Source organism: Uranotaenia lowii, chromosome 1 (genome assembly GCF_029784155.1).
Source record: "Uranotaenia lowii strain MFRU-FL chromosome 1, ASM2978415v1, whole genome shotgun sequence".
In the NCBI taxonomy this organism is placed as follows: domain Eukaryota; kingdom Metazoa; phylum Arthropoda; class Insecta; order Diptera; family Culicidae; genus Uranotaenia; species Uranotaenia lowii.
In genome coordinates, this window is record NC_073691.1 from 191642907 (window position 1) to 191658416 (window position 15510).

Consider the following 15510-nt stretch of genomic DNA (forward strand, 5'->3'; position numbering starts at 1 on the left):
TCGGAGGGAAACCTTATACAGAAGGTACATAGGTGTGTGGTCTCTAAATTCGCCCGAAACGGTCAGAACGGAAAATTAAAAAGGCTAAAATCATCCCGAACAAGGTTAAAAAAAAAAAGAAACAAAAAACGGCGAACCAAGTGAGAGATAATCTGAACAGCCTGACCCGATTATTAGTTCTGCTTTGGTGATTTTTTTTTTTGTTACTTTTGGGTCCCCGCGAAACGAAATTGACTCATTAGGAAGGAAATTTAAGAACGTTAAAAATTACCACCTATGAAAGGTTTTTTTTTTAGATTTTCTACACACACACAATTGCTGGATTTTTTTTCTTTAGTTTCTGCTGGTAAGCGCTCTGTGTCATTTCCGCGCTTTCGTAGTTATCTAATTACTTATCTCGGGAGAGGTTTTCAAAGAGTGATACCTTGGTTTTTGGTGGTCTGCTCAAACATTCGAGATGAAAACAACAGATGTGAACCCGACGAAATCCGGGGTAGGGCACATCCTCTCTCTGGTGGTTCCAGTGGTCATTTTTCCACCGGAAGTGGTTTACGATTGGCGTTGTTGTTACTCCAAACGATATCCGAATGTGGTTGTTGCTGCTGTTGTTGGGACACGAACGGCAACACGAACGGTTGATGATCAGCGCCGAATAACAGACTGCTGGTGCCGGTGGACGCCGCCGATTGGTGGCTCTTGTTCCGGATGTAATTCACACCGTTCCCGTTATTGCCCAGAACAACAACATTATCATTAGTATTATTGATGGGATTATTGGTGCTATTCTTCTGGCAAACGCCACCGCCACTATTATTTATCACTAGGCCCGGAGCCATTAGGCTGTCGTCGAACAGAAGATTGCTCAATTTGCTGATGTTATTGACACTGAACAGGTTATTGCGGGAGATAGCATCGAAATTCACAAATAAATTGGGGGGAACACTGGCGTCAGCATTAACAGCCGAAACAACACTTTCGGCCGCATCACTGCAGCTACTGCTGCCACCGAGATCCAGGCCTTCGTTCAACTTCTTGGAAAGCTCACTCATCAGCAGCAATTCGGCACTGTTATCACTATCTTCGCCGGAGTTGGCACTTCCGGGACTTCCACAGCTGCCGCTAATACTGTTGTTGCCCAACCCAACACCAACACCACTACTGGTCGGAAATTGAAATTCCTTGCCGCCATCGACCGGAGTCAGGAACAGCTCTCGATTGACGCTGCCCAGAATATCCTCGGAGCAGAACGTCAACCCACTCAGCAGATCACAGCCGGAGTCGCCGGAATCGCTGAAGCTGCCCTTCCGGCTCGAACCGGCCCCGAACTCCTGCGACTGTTGCTGTTGCGCTTGATGCTGCTGCGGTTGTTGATCCAAGCAATGGGGAGCGCTACGCCACTCGCTGCGGAACGAATTGCTCCGATTGCTCCCGATGACCCCGACATCTTTGACCCGGTTCAGTTCGATTTCGGCACTGTTATCGGAACAGGAACGCCGCAACGGGAACGCCCAAATCTTCCCGAAAGGATCACACAGCCGACAGGAGCAGGCCAAGTTGTTGATACCGGAATCGCTGGAATCACTGTTGCTGCTACTGAAATGCTGCTGACCTAAGACCGTTGCCGGTTGTTGTTGCTGTTGTTGTTGCTGCTGATGCAGTTGCTGTTGTTGATGCTGCTGATTATGCAACTGTTGTTGATCCCGGATCAGCGGAAAGCCTGGGAAATCAAACGTACCACCGGCATTCGCGATCAAAGCGATTTCGTGCAGGAAATCCCGTGTACTGTCGTCCAGCAACACCTGTTGCTGACCGTTGCTGTTTTGCGGCAGAACCGGTGCCATCGGCTCCATGGAACCATAGGGTCCTCCGTTTGGTCCTGCAGTGGTCTGCCCTGCAACGGCAGCAGTAGCGTTCGGTTTACGATCCTTCTTTCTTCGCTTCCGCGGTTTGATGATACGCGGCAAACACGTGTCCGACGAAGAGGAACACGAGGACGAATTGGTTATGCCGGAACTGAGACCGGAATCGTCTCCGACGACACTTTCTTGCGGATGCTGTTGCTGCAACACACTGCCGCCGTTGGTCTGATTTTTTTGGTAGTAATCATCCCGCGTAGCAGCTACATGATGATTGATGGGACCGGGTTTGTTCTGTTTACTGTTTCCGGTTTTGTTATTGGATCGATAGCGATTGCTAGCCAAGATCAGTGGGGCTCCGTGAGCATGCAGGGCCAACCGGGACATGGCATTTTCATCGAAATCCACCTTCGACGTCGCCGCAGCCGTTGATTGATAGGCACCGATCGGTATATTTTGATTCACGGTTTGAAACTTTCTCGGTCTCCGGGATGCCGTCGATATGAGCGGGACACCGGTCCATCCGTTGGCATTGTTGTAGCATCCCACCATAAAATTGTGCAACGGCTGTTGATGCTGCGGCTGCTGGACCACTTGCGGCTGTTGTTGTTGCTGCTGCTGCTGAGGCTGCTGTTGCAAAAGTTGATGCGCATAGAATCCACTTTGACCGGATTGCTGTTGCTGGCTAAGCAGTTGCTGATGGTGATGCTGAATCTGATGCGGAGGCACTATATATCGATTGATGTACCGATCCATGCATGTCGTCGGAATTGCACTGTTCATCATTAAACGAACGCATTGGCATTGTCTGAAGCCTTGCGTGCGCACTTCTCTACCGGGAAAATGATCCTGTCCAGTCCAGTCAAAAAATGTTTTTTTTTTTCAATTCCGACCCCCTAGGAAGACACCGTAAAAAAACAAACTCCACACAAAACCGAACACGAACGCGAACGGAGACCAGCGCTCTATCCACAACGAAACCCGGCGAGCAACTAAAGAGACCCCACAATCCGGCAGCACAAGATCCACGTTCCACTCCACGAAATCCACAAACAACAAAACCGAAATCACTCACCACAAAGTCCGCGTCCGCGGACGGAACTCAGAGAGAGAGGCGAGAGCAAAACAAGAGCAAGCAACAGGCCACTCAGCAAAATGTAAACAAAACCTCCCAGCCAGCAGTCAGCCGGCATTTCGTTCGCAACCGCACACGATGTTGTCGAGTCACTCAAAGAAAGCGAAAAACAACTCACCCCACATCACCCCTTCAGCAGCGCAGCAGTAAAGTTGCCGTGCCATGGTTTTGGGTTACATAAGCAGCAGCAGCAGTTTGGATTACGTTGGCACTGCACAACCGGTCTTCTTTCTCTTCCATTCGTTCCGTTGCGGATGGAAGAAACGTAACTTTTCCCGGCACACTGGCAGCCAGGCAGACAGCCGGACGGAAGATCCGACATTTTCCTCTCGTTTTAACTATAGCAACTTGATCTGACATTTGTCATGGGTTGTGGGTTTGTTTTTTTTTTCAACTTTAGAAAGTGAGTGTACTTCCATGATCATGTCGTCGTTCTCGTACACCCCCTTTGATTGTTTGTTTGATTTTGCAACCGCCGCCAACCGAACAACCCCGTGTGGAGGTGGCTGACTGATGAAGTAATCCATATACGAATGTAGGGCTCATTTTGGAGTGACACATTGGGAATCGTTTTTGTTGAAGCTAAAATTGTTGCACAGTCCACATTGTTTTCTTATGAAATACATCCTTCGTTCCAAATTATTAATTTGCAATCTATGGAAGCACCCTCGAAGTCTGCTACGTCTATACAGAATTAAAGCGAAGCCACAACCGCAATTGGGATAAGGCTGTAGACTGAGTCGTTTCGTCATCATTTTTGAATTTCTCAAACCCTAGGGTCTTTTAAAAGCTTCGTTTTGGTTCAAAACTCATCCATGATTACTTGCAAAATTTTTATGAAACGTTTACATGAGTAAATTTTAACTTTCAAGTTTTATGGGAAAATTGAATATTTTGTACTGAAAAATCAACATCATTTTTGTTTCTTCAGTGGAACCGAGACTGCTAATGGTTTTTGTGCCACTTTTCAAATCCTCTCAAGCTCAAGAAAATTTTTCGCTGAACAACTTTGTCGAAGACCATAACTTCGTATCTTATCAGGCCAAAAAGTTATTAGCTGTTAAACAAGGGAATGTCTTTTGGCATTGAAAATCAGTAAATTCAATTGACATCACTGCTGCTGCCACGCGAAGTTTTTCATGAAAAGTACTCATGCAATACCTTGCTAGGCACCCAGCAGTGATGTCGATTGAATTTATTGTTTTTCAATACCAAAAGACATGCCCCCATTCAGCATCTAATAACTTTTTTTCTTATAAGGTACGACGTTACGGTCTTCGACAAAGTTGATCAGCAGAAAATTCACTTTAAAGAATTTTTAAATTGGCGTAAAAACCATTAGCCGGCTCGGTTCTACCAAAGAAACAAAAATTATTTTGATTTTTTCAAAAAGTTTTGCAAAAAGTCATTTGTGAGTTTTGAACTAAAACGAAGCTTTTTAGACCCCTGGGTTTGAGAAATTCAAAAATGACCCCGAATCGACTCATTCTAATATACAGGGGTGGTGAATCAGCCCTGGAATACCAATTTTAGTTGTATTTCTAAATAAACAAATCTATTAGAAAATTCTCTTAGGGGAGCGGTGAATTCTAAAACATTGAGATAGGGGGGCGGTGAGTTGGAAAAGTTAGAAAACCACTGTTCTAGACCCTATCAGCGCCATTTTAGGTCATCTCCGGTACCACATCGTAAAGCTGAGAGTTTTTCTTTCAAGATGAGATACATGGGATGTTCCTTTTGGTAAATATAGACCTGTGAGTTAAGCAGGCTGGTAGTCTTGAGCACAAAGCACCAAAAGCAAAAAACACAATTTTTAAAATGACAATGAGCGATTTTGCGAAGTTCACTTTGAAGTTTTGAGGGACACTTAATTTCTTTCAGGTGTAAAATTTTGGGTCAGGGGTCGCCACATTATTTGTTCGCTGTTTTTGCGATCTTGTCTTGTTTATGCGTCGGATTGTAATGAAAATTTTCAATGCCAGGTTGACAGCAAAGATGATTTCAGGTGTCAAATTTTGACAAGGTGACGGTAAAAGATGTTGCCCATAATAATTTTCCGATATTTTTTGTTATTAGGCATCACATCGAGGCAAAAACTCAAACACGAGAGTTTTACAGGACGAGAAATCGAGGTATCAAATTGATCAATTTCAGCATAAATCAGAAACAACCATTTTCAAATGAGAAGTGAAGCTGGAGATAATTTCATCTTTTTTTGTGAAACTTGATTTTTAAATTTGTTTTTCAAGTTCTGAAATTTTTACTGCGTTTTTGTAAGTTTCAAGAATTCTTCAATTATGCCAAAATGTATGTTTTTTCAGTATGGATTCTCCACCCACTCCCTCTTCCACACGAACTTCCATAAAATTATTTTTATTATCTAAATAACGTCACATGCCACATTTGGCACTATATGTTTGATAAGTTTCCGAGTTATACCAAATAAAATTTGCAAAAAAACTTGTCTCCTTTTCTACTCCTCCCTGGAAAAGGAGGGTCTCAAATTATTCGTACGCAAACATGTTTTTTGTTTTTATAAATGCTGGCCCTTATTTTTGAAAAGTGCTCGATTTATGCTAAGAAAGCTGTATAGCCCCACCTCTTTTCTCCTTCCCATTCTCCACTTCTTGAAGGAGGTAGGTGTTTCTAATATCCATACCCAATTTTTCGTACCCAAAAACCTTTTCATATCAAAGTTGGTTCCATTGGTTGATAAGTTCTTAAGCAAGACAAAAAAAATTATAGGAAACCCATCCTTCCCCTTCTTTAGGGTTTATAACAATCACAGAAACATATTTCATGCCCAAATACCTTCCAATGCCAAATTTGATTTCATTTGCTTGATTAATTCTCATAGTATGCCAACAAAATTGTATTGGAATTTCTCCCACTTTCCTATGTACTCAAGGGTGGTGTCTCATATAATAATATAATTATTTTTCGTGCCCTTATCCTTTTCCATTTCTCCATTTCTTAGAAATGTTTTCAAGTTGTGCAAAAAATTTTTATAGAAGCCTCCCTTCCTATCTTCCCAAGGAAGAATAGAAGGATCTCGAATAATCATAGAAATAATCCTCGAGTTCCATCTGCTTAAATAGTTTTCGAGTTATGTAAAAAACTGTACAGGAGTCCCTCCTACCTCTTCCTATCTTCCCACTGGAAGGGTAAATGGATACCAAAGATTCAGGGAAACAAACCCTAGTACAAGCCCATACCAAATTTGGTTATATTTTCTTGATTAGTTTTTGAGTTATGTAAAAAATTGTAAAAGTGACCCCCTCTCCCCTTCCTATAACCCTACTGGAAGGGAGGAGTGGTCTCAAATAATCATAGAAATATTTTTCGTACCCAAATACCGCAGAATCCGAAAGTTCTACGGAAACAATGGGAGGGAACCAAAAGATCGTACCCGAAGGACTAGGACAATTGAATCCGACAAGAACTTTTAGTTTATCCATTTTCTTTGAAAATAAAAACCCACAAATTTTGAAACTTCACTCTTCAAATCCGATTTTTTTTAATGTCACTAAAAAAGTTGAAAAAGTTTATAATCATATTGAAAAAAGTTAACGATTCGAAATAAATTAACAGAAATCAAAAATTTTAATCAAAATTGTTATATGTGAGAAATCTATAAATTCAAATAAAAAACCAGCACATGTTCATCGAAAAGTTTAAAGAATATACTTGAAATTGAGTTAATATTAACATATGCAGAAATTTTATTTCATGAAAGAGTCATGCAATTAAAAATCAGTAGGTCCTCATGAAAAAGTGACAAAATAATGGTAGAAGATTGAAAATAGATAAACGACAAAATGTTGACAGAAGATTGACAATGACTCAAAGAAGCTTAGTGAAAAATTGACTCAAGATTCAAGATAATAACACAAAAAAGGCTAAAAAACTTTCAAAAAATCTTCAAGGTAGAATAAAAATTTTCAAAATTAAAATTAATTAAAAGAGAACTACCTTCAAAAATGAAACATTTCCAAAGATATTTACTCCAGACTTTATTGCATGATTCACATATCAATCATAAGAAAGATTTACTTGAAAAAATGAGGTTCAAAAAGTAAGAATTTTTTTTTTAAATATTCACGAATGATTTAACATGACACTTTCTTGAAAATTAACAGATCCTAGAAACACCTCAGAAATTTTTTTTAACATTGTGGGAAATATATCAGTCAACCTCTAAAAAGGTACAGAAATTACTGAAAGTAATCGAACACTTCAAATAGGTTTTGGAATCATAAATTGATATCTTTGTATATCTACAAATTTTTCAAATGATTCCAAAATGTCCAGAAATAAAGGAACTTAGAATGGAAATATCTGATATTTTCGATTCAATTGAGTCACTTTTCACAAATTTACCTTCCATTTAATACAAACAAGAGCATTAATAGCATGGAAGTTTCTTTTCATGTGATCAAGTGCACTGTACTGATTTTGATTGATTTCTTTTAATTAAGTTATTATATTTTAACAAATCCAAGCTTTAAAGGCGAAAAACGATTTTTGTTTAAATTCAAATTTTCATCTAAATAATGTTGAAGAGTAATATACAAAGCTAAACAAAACAATAATCTTCATTTACTGAATCTGAACCACTCTCCCAATTTAAGTCGTGTGAATTCCCACAGGACTCGAAAGGAAAGAAAGGAGAAAAAATGGAAATAAAAAATAGTCTAAGGAAATTATTTTAAAAAAATAGTGACTTAGTGACCAAATTTCGAAAAAAGTTACTTGTGAGTGGCCAGCCTGAAAAAAGTGACTAAGTTAGGCTTGCCAGATACTTTCAGAAAAAAGCGGGACATTTCACGACCAAAAAGCGGGACACAGCCGAAAAAAGCGGGACATTTTAAAAACTCTAAGAAAAACTTAATTGTATAGCAAACTTATATTTATGTATGCATATCGTTAGCCAAAGTTGTTCATAGCAAGTACACTAAACTCAGTTTTTCTTACATGACTACTATTTACAAATTTTTTGCAATATGAACCGTTATTTTCCATGGTTTTCACGGATTAACACGTTATTTGAGATAAAATATTTCGAGTGCAGATTTAGTACTTTGTAAAAAACCTTTGTGTTATTTGTATAAAAATTGGTATGTTTGATAATTTGTTCGAAAATTTGAAAACCTAAGAAAAGAAAACATTCGATTTGTTAAAAAAAAATATTACTCCATTTAAAAAAAAATCTAAATCTACTTGCAATTTCGATCAAAATTCAAGTTTAAGTTTCTAAATTTGGCTCTTGATAAAACTGCAATAATAATTTTAATAGATTTTTTTACAGGATATTAGATAAATGTTTTTTTTTTATCCGCAATTACTTTTCGTAAAAATGAATTCCTCAAATTAAATCCTGTGGATGTTGTTTTTTTAAATAAAAACTGACTAACTTTAGTTAAAAAAAATTGAAATTTTGAAATTGAAATAACACTCAAAATTATAAGAATGCAATCACTTGCAATTTGTAATATGATTTTTGAATGTTTATTCTGTTTCTGAATTCTGAACCTAAATATGAATTAAAGTTCAGAGTTCAGCATTAATATTCAAAATTCAGATTAAGCTCATGAATAAGTAAACATTATCAAGTTTACTAATTATGAAATTGACTTTGGGATTTTGTTCCGAGTTTCAATACGATTTCTGGAATGTTAGAAAACGAATTCAGATTTCAGATCAATATTTCGCGATACGAGCCGAGAATTGAAACTTGTTTCAGAGCCCTCAATCATCAATCCAGTATTTTGAATTTGATGTCTTAGGTTTCAATATGAATTCATTATGACATAAATTTTAATCTGAATAAAAATATGAACTTCGAATGATGAATTTAATTTAAAGTTTATTTCAGCGATACCTACCTTCCTGAAGTTTGGATATGAAAATTTTGCGGTGCTGTGTTGGTCTGAAAAAGACTACCTTGCCTTTTTTTCTCAGATGTCTGAAAAACGTGTATTTGAGAAATTTACAATGAAAAACGATATGGTAAAAATATTTTTACACAATCATCTCGACAATCTTTCTTTGTCGACTTGAAAACTTATGACCTGTTGCTTTTTGGCTCATTAGATCAGAAATTTAAAAAGACTCACTAGAATGCTCACGTTTTTCGATCTAACGAATAGTTTTTAAAAGCACGCGTTTGTAACTGCCTGGATTCCAGATGGTCATAGCCTTAATTTTGTGTTTTTTTTCATATTCGGAAAAAAAACTATTGTAACTATGGATCCAATTTCGAATGAAATGTGAACTTAAAATCACAAATCCTAAACCTGAAATATGAAAACAAAAATACAATTTAGATTTTGATAATAGGGAACCAGAACCCTGAAACGATTTTAAGATATTAAAATTTAGTATTCAGTAATGGATTTCTATCATCAAGTGAGAAAACTTTGTAAATCTGTGGCAGAGTTCTTCATACATTGGTTGAACTATCCAGAATGCTAAACTGAATCAGAGTCTTACTGTAATGCTAAGAACTTTATAGTTATTCAGTATTGTCTTATATTAACAAGGAAAAATGCTGCTTATTTTGAGAAAAAGACGTATTTGAAAGATTCTCTGTATTGAATCAATAAATCTGATTTGAGACTAAAGTTTGATTTTTTCCAGTGTAAGTCCGTGAACTTAGTGAAAATTTTCCAAGAAAAAAAGCGGGACATTTTAAGGAAAAAGCGGGACAGCGGGACATTCAACAAAAAAGCGGGACATGTCCCGCTTTTGCGGGACGGATGGCAACCCTAGACTAAGTACTAAAAAGTGACCAACTTCTAGCACTGTTAACGGTCGGACTATTTGGTGAAAATTATCAGAAAATTCTCAAACTTTAACTGAAGATGTAATGAAGTTAGTTTACAAAAATATTTCAACTAAACATCAATAAAGCAAGTTCAACTCATCAGCTTCGAAATCAGCTTACCAGATAGACGATATTTTGTTTGATAACGTGTAACGCGTGAACTAGAAAAGCATGTTTTAGAAGACTGATCCCAAACTTTCGGTCGTTACACCTGCGGGGTGATAACAAACTTTTGGACGGTAGCTTAAGAAGATATTTTATTGATTTTAAGTACATTGCAATTTTTTTTGCTCAAAATGAAAAAAATGTCTTTTGATGAGTATGAAAAAAAGGAATCGGTTGCAATTCGAATTTTGAAATACTCCACCCTGAGATGATCGGGTTTGAATTTTAAGTGCAGTTTTTGGAAAATGTCGCAACTTTAAGCTTAGTTTAAGTAATGTAAACTTAACATACACTTTTTGTCAATAACATACAAAGATGGTTTAGTTCAGGATCTCTCGAATGAGATCTAAAGAATTGCGATATGTCATAAGATATGGCCGATTAAAATTTTCATGTGTTTGAAGGGGTGATCCCAAACTTTTGGCCGACAGTGTATATATGAGTTCCGGACGAAAACTCATTCATGGGTGTTTTACAAAACGGACAATTGATTCCTGGATTCAAATTTTGAATCCGACGACAGATAGAGGACTCATTCATATCAACTTTTTAATGTTTCTAAAATAATAATTCATTGGATCGAGATTCGAGACGGAAATCCATACGTTTTTTCGATGGTCAATCAATTTCATATTTCGAATTTTAGTCCGGTAAACTGAATTTCAGTTTGGTGAACTGTGCTCAGAGAAGGGTTTTGGCTCAAACATTCAGTCAGCGAAACTTTTTTGAGGAGATTTGAATCTAACTGTGTAAGTTTAAATTGCAGGGAATAGAGAAGATGATAATTTATGTTGAAAACATGCGAGAAAAATTCTACTACAGGAGACTAACTGGCGTATGCAAGTTATATTGGTCGAGTGTCGAAGTCTATGGGCTAGTTGAAAGTGATCAAATCGGATTGAGACTTCTGTATCAAGAAAGTAAAAAACACAAGCTCAATAAAAAGAAAACAGCTGGAGACTTCTGTATGATGAAAATGATGAATACCAAAGAAGTTTTTCACTGTTAGTGAAAAATTGGAACAAAATTCGAAACTTCTGCTTTTGAATTGGAAAATAATGAAGTTAGGAGGTGTGACTCCTGTAGGTTGAAAAAAAAAAACTTCTTTTCGTAAAAAGTTATAATAGCGGATTGAGACTTCTGTTAGTACAAAAAATGTCGAGCAGCGAATTAAGACATTCCTAAAGGGTGTCCACGATGAAATTGCCACACTATGAAATTGCTCTATTTTTTTAACCATTGGGTAGAATTTAATGGAAATTTGGGTGCATTTAGTTCATAGTGCATTGTTTACATCCTGCAAGATTTAAAGTCCTGTGATCAAAACAAACGTAAAATTAATAAAAAACGAATTGAGACTTCCGCTCGTGATAAATAAGTTGGTAATTTCTGTTCGAAAGTTTAAGAAATGAATTTTATTTACGGGTCAGATAAAAATGTATTTGGAATAATGAACATTGGGTTATGATTTTGGCACAAACTTTCTCATGAGCGGGAAACTCTTATTTTTTCGAACGTCTTACAACAACTTCAAAGCTACTCACAATCTATTACCCTTAAAGTATTTTACCACCCCAGGATGTTTTTCATCTGACCACGTGCCTGCAGCTGCTATTTTCTGCGCCCAGCAGCTTAATCGAGGTAGACTTATTGGGTGTCTGCCTTTCCCAAAAAAAAAAGCACGAAGATAATTTTTCGCGCCGCTAACAAGTATCACTTTCACTGATGATGATTCGTTGATGGATTCCGTCTGCCTGTCCATCCATTCGAGCCAAATGGAACCGGCGACATCCGAGATGGGTTTCTGCTGTTTTTTTTTCTCCACGTTGTCTATTTTTTCAATTAAAGTTTATTTGCGAAGTTGTTCACCATCTACTTGAGGGAGGGCTTTTAACCGATGGAAGATTCATCCTTTTATAGCCCTCTGCACCGCTACAAAGTGCAAAAATGTACACTTAATATGACTGTGCAGATTGAACATCTCCTCTTGGCCGAACGACCGCCAAAAGCAGATGGTTTGCCAATTTCCAATGGGGCTCGTGTATGTTTTACCTGATGTGTCCGATTAAGATGATTGCGTCGAGTAAGTAGAAAAGTTGGCCAGTAATTTTAGCAATCGGAAAGTTTGAAATGCCTTTTAAATGGAATATCTTGCATCGCTTATTTGCAAAGCATTCCCGCTTCGTTTAGAGCGAAGTTTGAGAAAATAGAAAAAAATAATGCAGAGAACTTTCGATTTCCTCGAAAATTCGCACATGAATTAACGGTCTCAGCGGGCATCCAAATTCACATCGCCGAAGACGACACTCGAAAGGAGAATCGCGATGACAAATTGCGAAACATTCTCTTTCTCGGCGGCCGGAAAAAGGCTGGACTTTTTGGGAGGTTTTCATGATTACATTTTTTCCCAGTTTTTGTTCAAATTGTTAACTTGGAATCTCTCAACAACACGCCCACAACGACGCTGGACAAATTGCAAATTTTTCGCATCGCTTCATTGTTGCACTTTTGAAAAGTTTGATCTTCCATTTTTTGCGCGAACTGTTGGCTATCGCCAAGTAATAGGTTTGTTCACCTGCTGCAACAATGTTCGAACAAGAGATTCAGCCATTGTCAAAGCTATAGCCCATAACGAGGAAACTTGAACTATGAAAGCAAGAAAAAAACGATCAGCAATTTGAAGCTATTTATGAACGACTAATTAGTGCAGTCGTGTTAATTTGCGATCTGACAACTTATTTTCTAAAAGTGATCTAACTGCACTCATTAAGGGTAGTTCACTTTTTGAAAGGTTCAACTTATATCTTTAAAATTAATCTTTGGAAAAAAAACTATCCGCAACAGAATCAATACCGTGTACAAAATTGAGTGATTATGTCAATCAATCATGCTCAATGACCGAGAGGTCCATACGGTCCAATGATTGAAGTGAAGTCGTTTCTTGGATTGGAAAAACCACATAGTATTTTCATTTTTTTATGCAACTTTGGTAGAATTCAAACTCTCAACTATTGTTTTTGTGCTGCTATTTGAAGTAACTGAATTCAAAGTATCCTTACCTCAACGATCACAAAACCTTGCTGGATGATTCGTAAACCTTAAACGGGAACATACCTGCAAAAGACGAAAAATAAACATGTTATTTGAATATTGAAAAAAAAAACACTGATAAATTGAAAAGATTAATCATGAAAGCATAGGATTTTTTAAACATTTTTTAATTTAACATAACTTTAATTTGAATTTTCATAACTTGAATGAAGATTTTTTTTCAGTACACCCAAAAAGTACTACCGACTCACTTTAAGTTATGTCAGTATGTACTATTTATGGTCTTTTGTTGAATTTTTCCATATGAACCCTTTTTTTTGTTTTTTGTTTGTTGAGTTTCCAATCACTTTTATCAAAGAATTTTGTCTTCTTCAAGTAAATTTTCCAATATATTTTATTTAAAATATCTAATGTTTTTTATTCGCCCTTGATTTAAATTCTTTAAAATCAATTTTTTAAAACACAAAAAAAACTTATAGAATTTACTTTTTCCCGCTTTCTATATCATTTACTTTTATTTTCAAAGAAATAATATTTTAAATATTTTTTATTTTTTTTTTCATTCATATAATTTTTTGTAGAAATATTAGAATTTAAAAAGGAATTTTAATGTTTTCCAGGACAAATTGATAAATTTTAAGATTACTCAATACTAAAAACTTTTTTTAAATTTTTTCTTCATGCTAAAAAATGTTTCTTTTGACATTCTCAACCCATTTTTATTTACAGGTCGAAATCGATTATCCATGATCCGGTTGGCCGTATTTTTAGACTCGCTGTGCAAAAACAATTTGTTTTTTTTTATCAACTTTCATATTTTTGTCTAATTCTGTTAAGTTTCTATTTATATTTTCTATTCTTTTTTAATTCATCCAAAAGTGATGTTTCTCATAACTTCGTAGCTAAGTTTCCCAAACTATTCAATTTTTAATTAATTAAAATATGTAATTAAATTCAAAATTAAAAAGTTGAATTTAGTATGCGAGAATATTACAAATAACTACAATGATAAATTATTTTTCAATGGTTTTTACTATAAAAAATCTTTATGTGTCGACAATATCAACAAAATAACACAGTTGATTTTAAAATGGTGTTAAATTTATTTTCGGCATATCGGCGAAATATATATTCTTGGAGAAAGAATGTCAGAATTGAAAATTGATAAAGATGGATGCAAAAGTGAGAAGGAAATTTAAAGATGTTGAAGAAATCTTCTTTTTATTGTTTAAAAAAAAAAAATAAAACTATTTGATATTTGGTCATGTTTTTGAATAATATTTCATGTTTTCAATTATTTTTCCTATGTTTTGTTTTAATTTTTATATTTTCAAGTTCATTAATTTTTGTATGTTTTGAAGGTTTGCAGGTTTTTCAAAAAAAAACTTTCATGTTAAAAATTTATTGTTTTCAATGTTTTGTTCAATTTATTGTTTTCATTAGTACTGGTTCAAGTTTTTTAGGTTTTTATTAATGTTTGTCTTTTTTTTAACTTTTTCATATTGATTTTTTTTCTTAATTCTTTTCGATTTTTATTTATTTTTTTTTATTTTTGCGTATTTTTATATTTTTTATTTATTATAAATATTTAAATTTTTGTAATTTGTCCGTATCTGAATCTTTTATCTTTGATTTTTTTCATTTTTTTCTTTTTGATTTTTGTTTTTTTTTCATTTAATTTTTCTTTTTTGTATATTTTTTTGTTTTTTTTTGTTTTTAAATTTTAATAAAAATAAATAATTAAACATAAACAATAGATTTAAAAAAACCATAAAATTGAAAAAAAAGAAAATAAAAAAAAACAAAAAGATTTAAATTTTGTTTTTTTTATTTTTCTTTTTTTTTCAATTCTATGGTTTTTTTAAATTTTTTGTTTTTATTTAATTTTTTATTTAATTTTTATTCTTTTAGCTATATCTGATTCTTTATTTGTCATTTTCCAATATTTTTTTTGTTTTTAATTTCTTTTGGTATTTTCCTTGTTTTTGATTTTTAGATTTTTTTAATTTTTTGTATTTAAGTATTTTACTGTTATTTTATTTTTGATTATTTATATTTTTAAAATTTTTAAAATCTTTTATTCTCATGTTTGTTTTTTTTTATTATTTTTAATATTTTTTTTTTATTTTTATTCTTTTGTCTTTTTTTTCAATTTTGTGTTTTTAAATTATAAATGTTTTTTGGTTTAAATTTTTTGAATATTATGTTTATAATGTGTTTATGCCTTTTAATTTTTTTAAATTTTTATGTTTTTTTTAATAATTGTTTTTCAATTTTTTAAATTTTTTTATTTATTAATTTTTTTAATATTATTATTGTGTATTTTTTTATTTTTTTATAACTTTTTTTTATTTTCATATATTTTTCATATTTTTTTTTATTTTTCTTTGTTTTTTTTTTTTTATTTCCATGTTATTTTATTTTATTTAAATTCAATAATCGTTCATTTTTCTCTACTTTAATGCTTTTCTTGTTTT

The 15510-nt window shown here is 34.6% G+C and overlaps 2 protein-coding genes across 2 annotated transcripts in view; both read right to left on the reverse strand.

Moving 5' to 3' along the window:
- Window positions 1–2834, reverse strand: part of LOC129741537 (myb-like protein AA) — a 91231-nt gene extending 88397 nt beyond the window's left edge. Inside the window, exon 1 of the mRNA XM_055733280.1 lies at window positions 425–2834. Within this exon, the coding sequence (XP_055589255.1) occupies window positions 528–2642 (2115 nt within the window). The 5' untranslated portion in view covers window positions 2643–2834 and the 3' untranslated portion in view covers window positions 425–527. The remainder of the gene's footprint in view (window positions 1–424) is intronic.
- LOC129741546 (CCR4-NOT transcription complex subunit 6) overlaps window positions 1–15510 on the reverse strand; it is a 307192-nt gene that overhangs the window by 251258 nt on the left and 40424 nt on the right. The gene's annotated exons all lie outside the window — the stretch shown is intronic.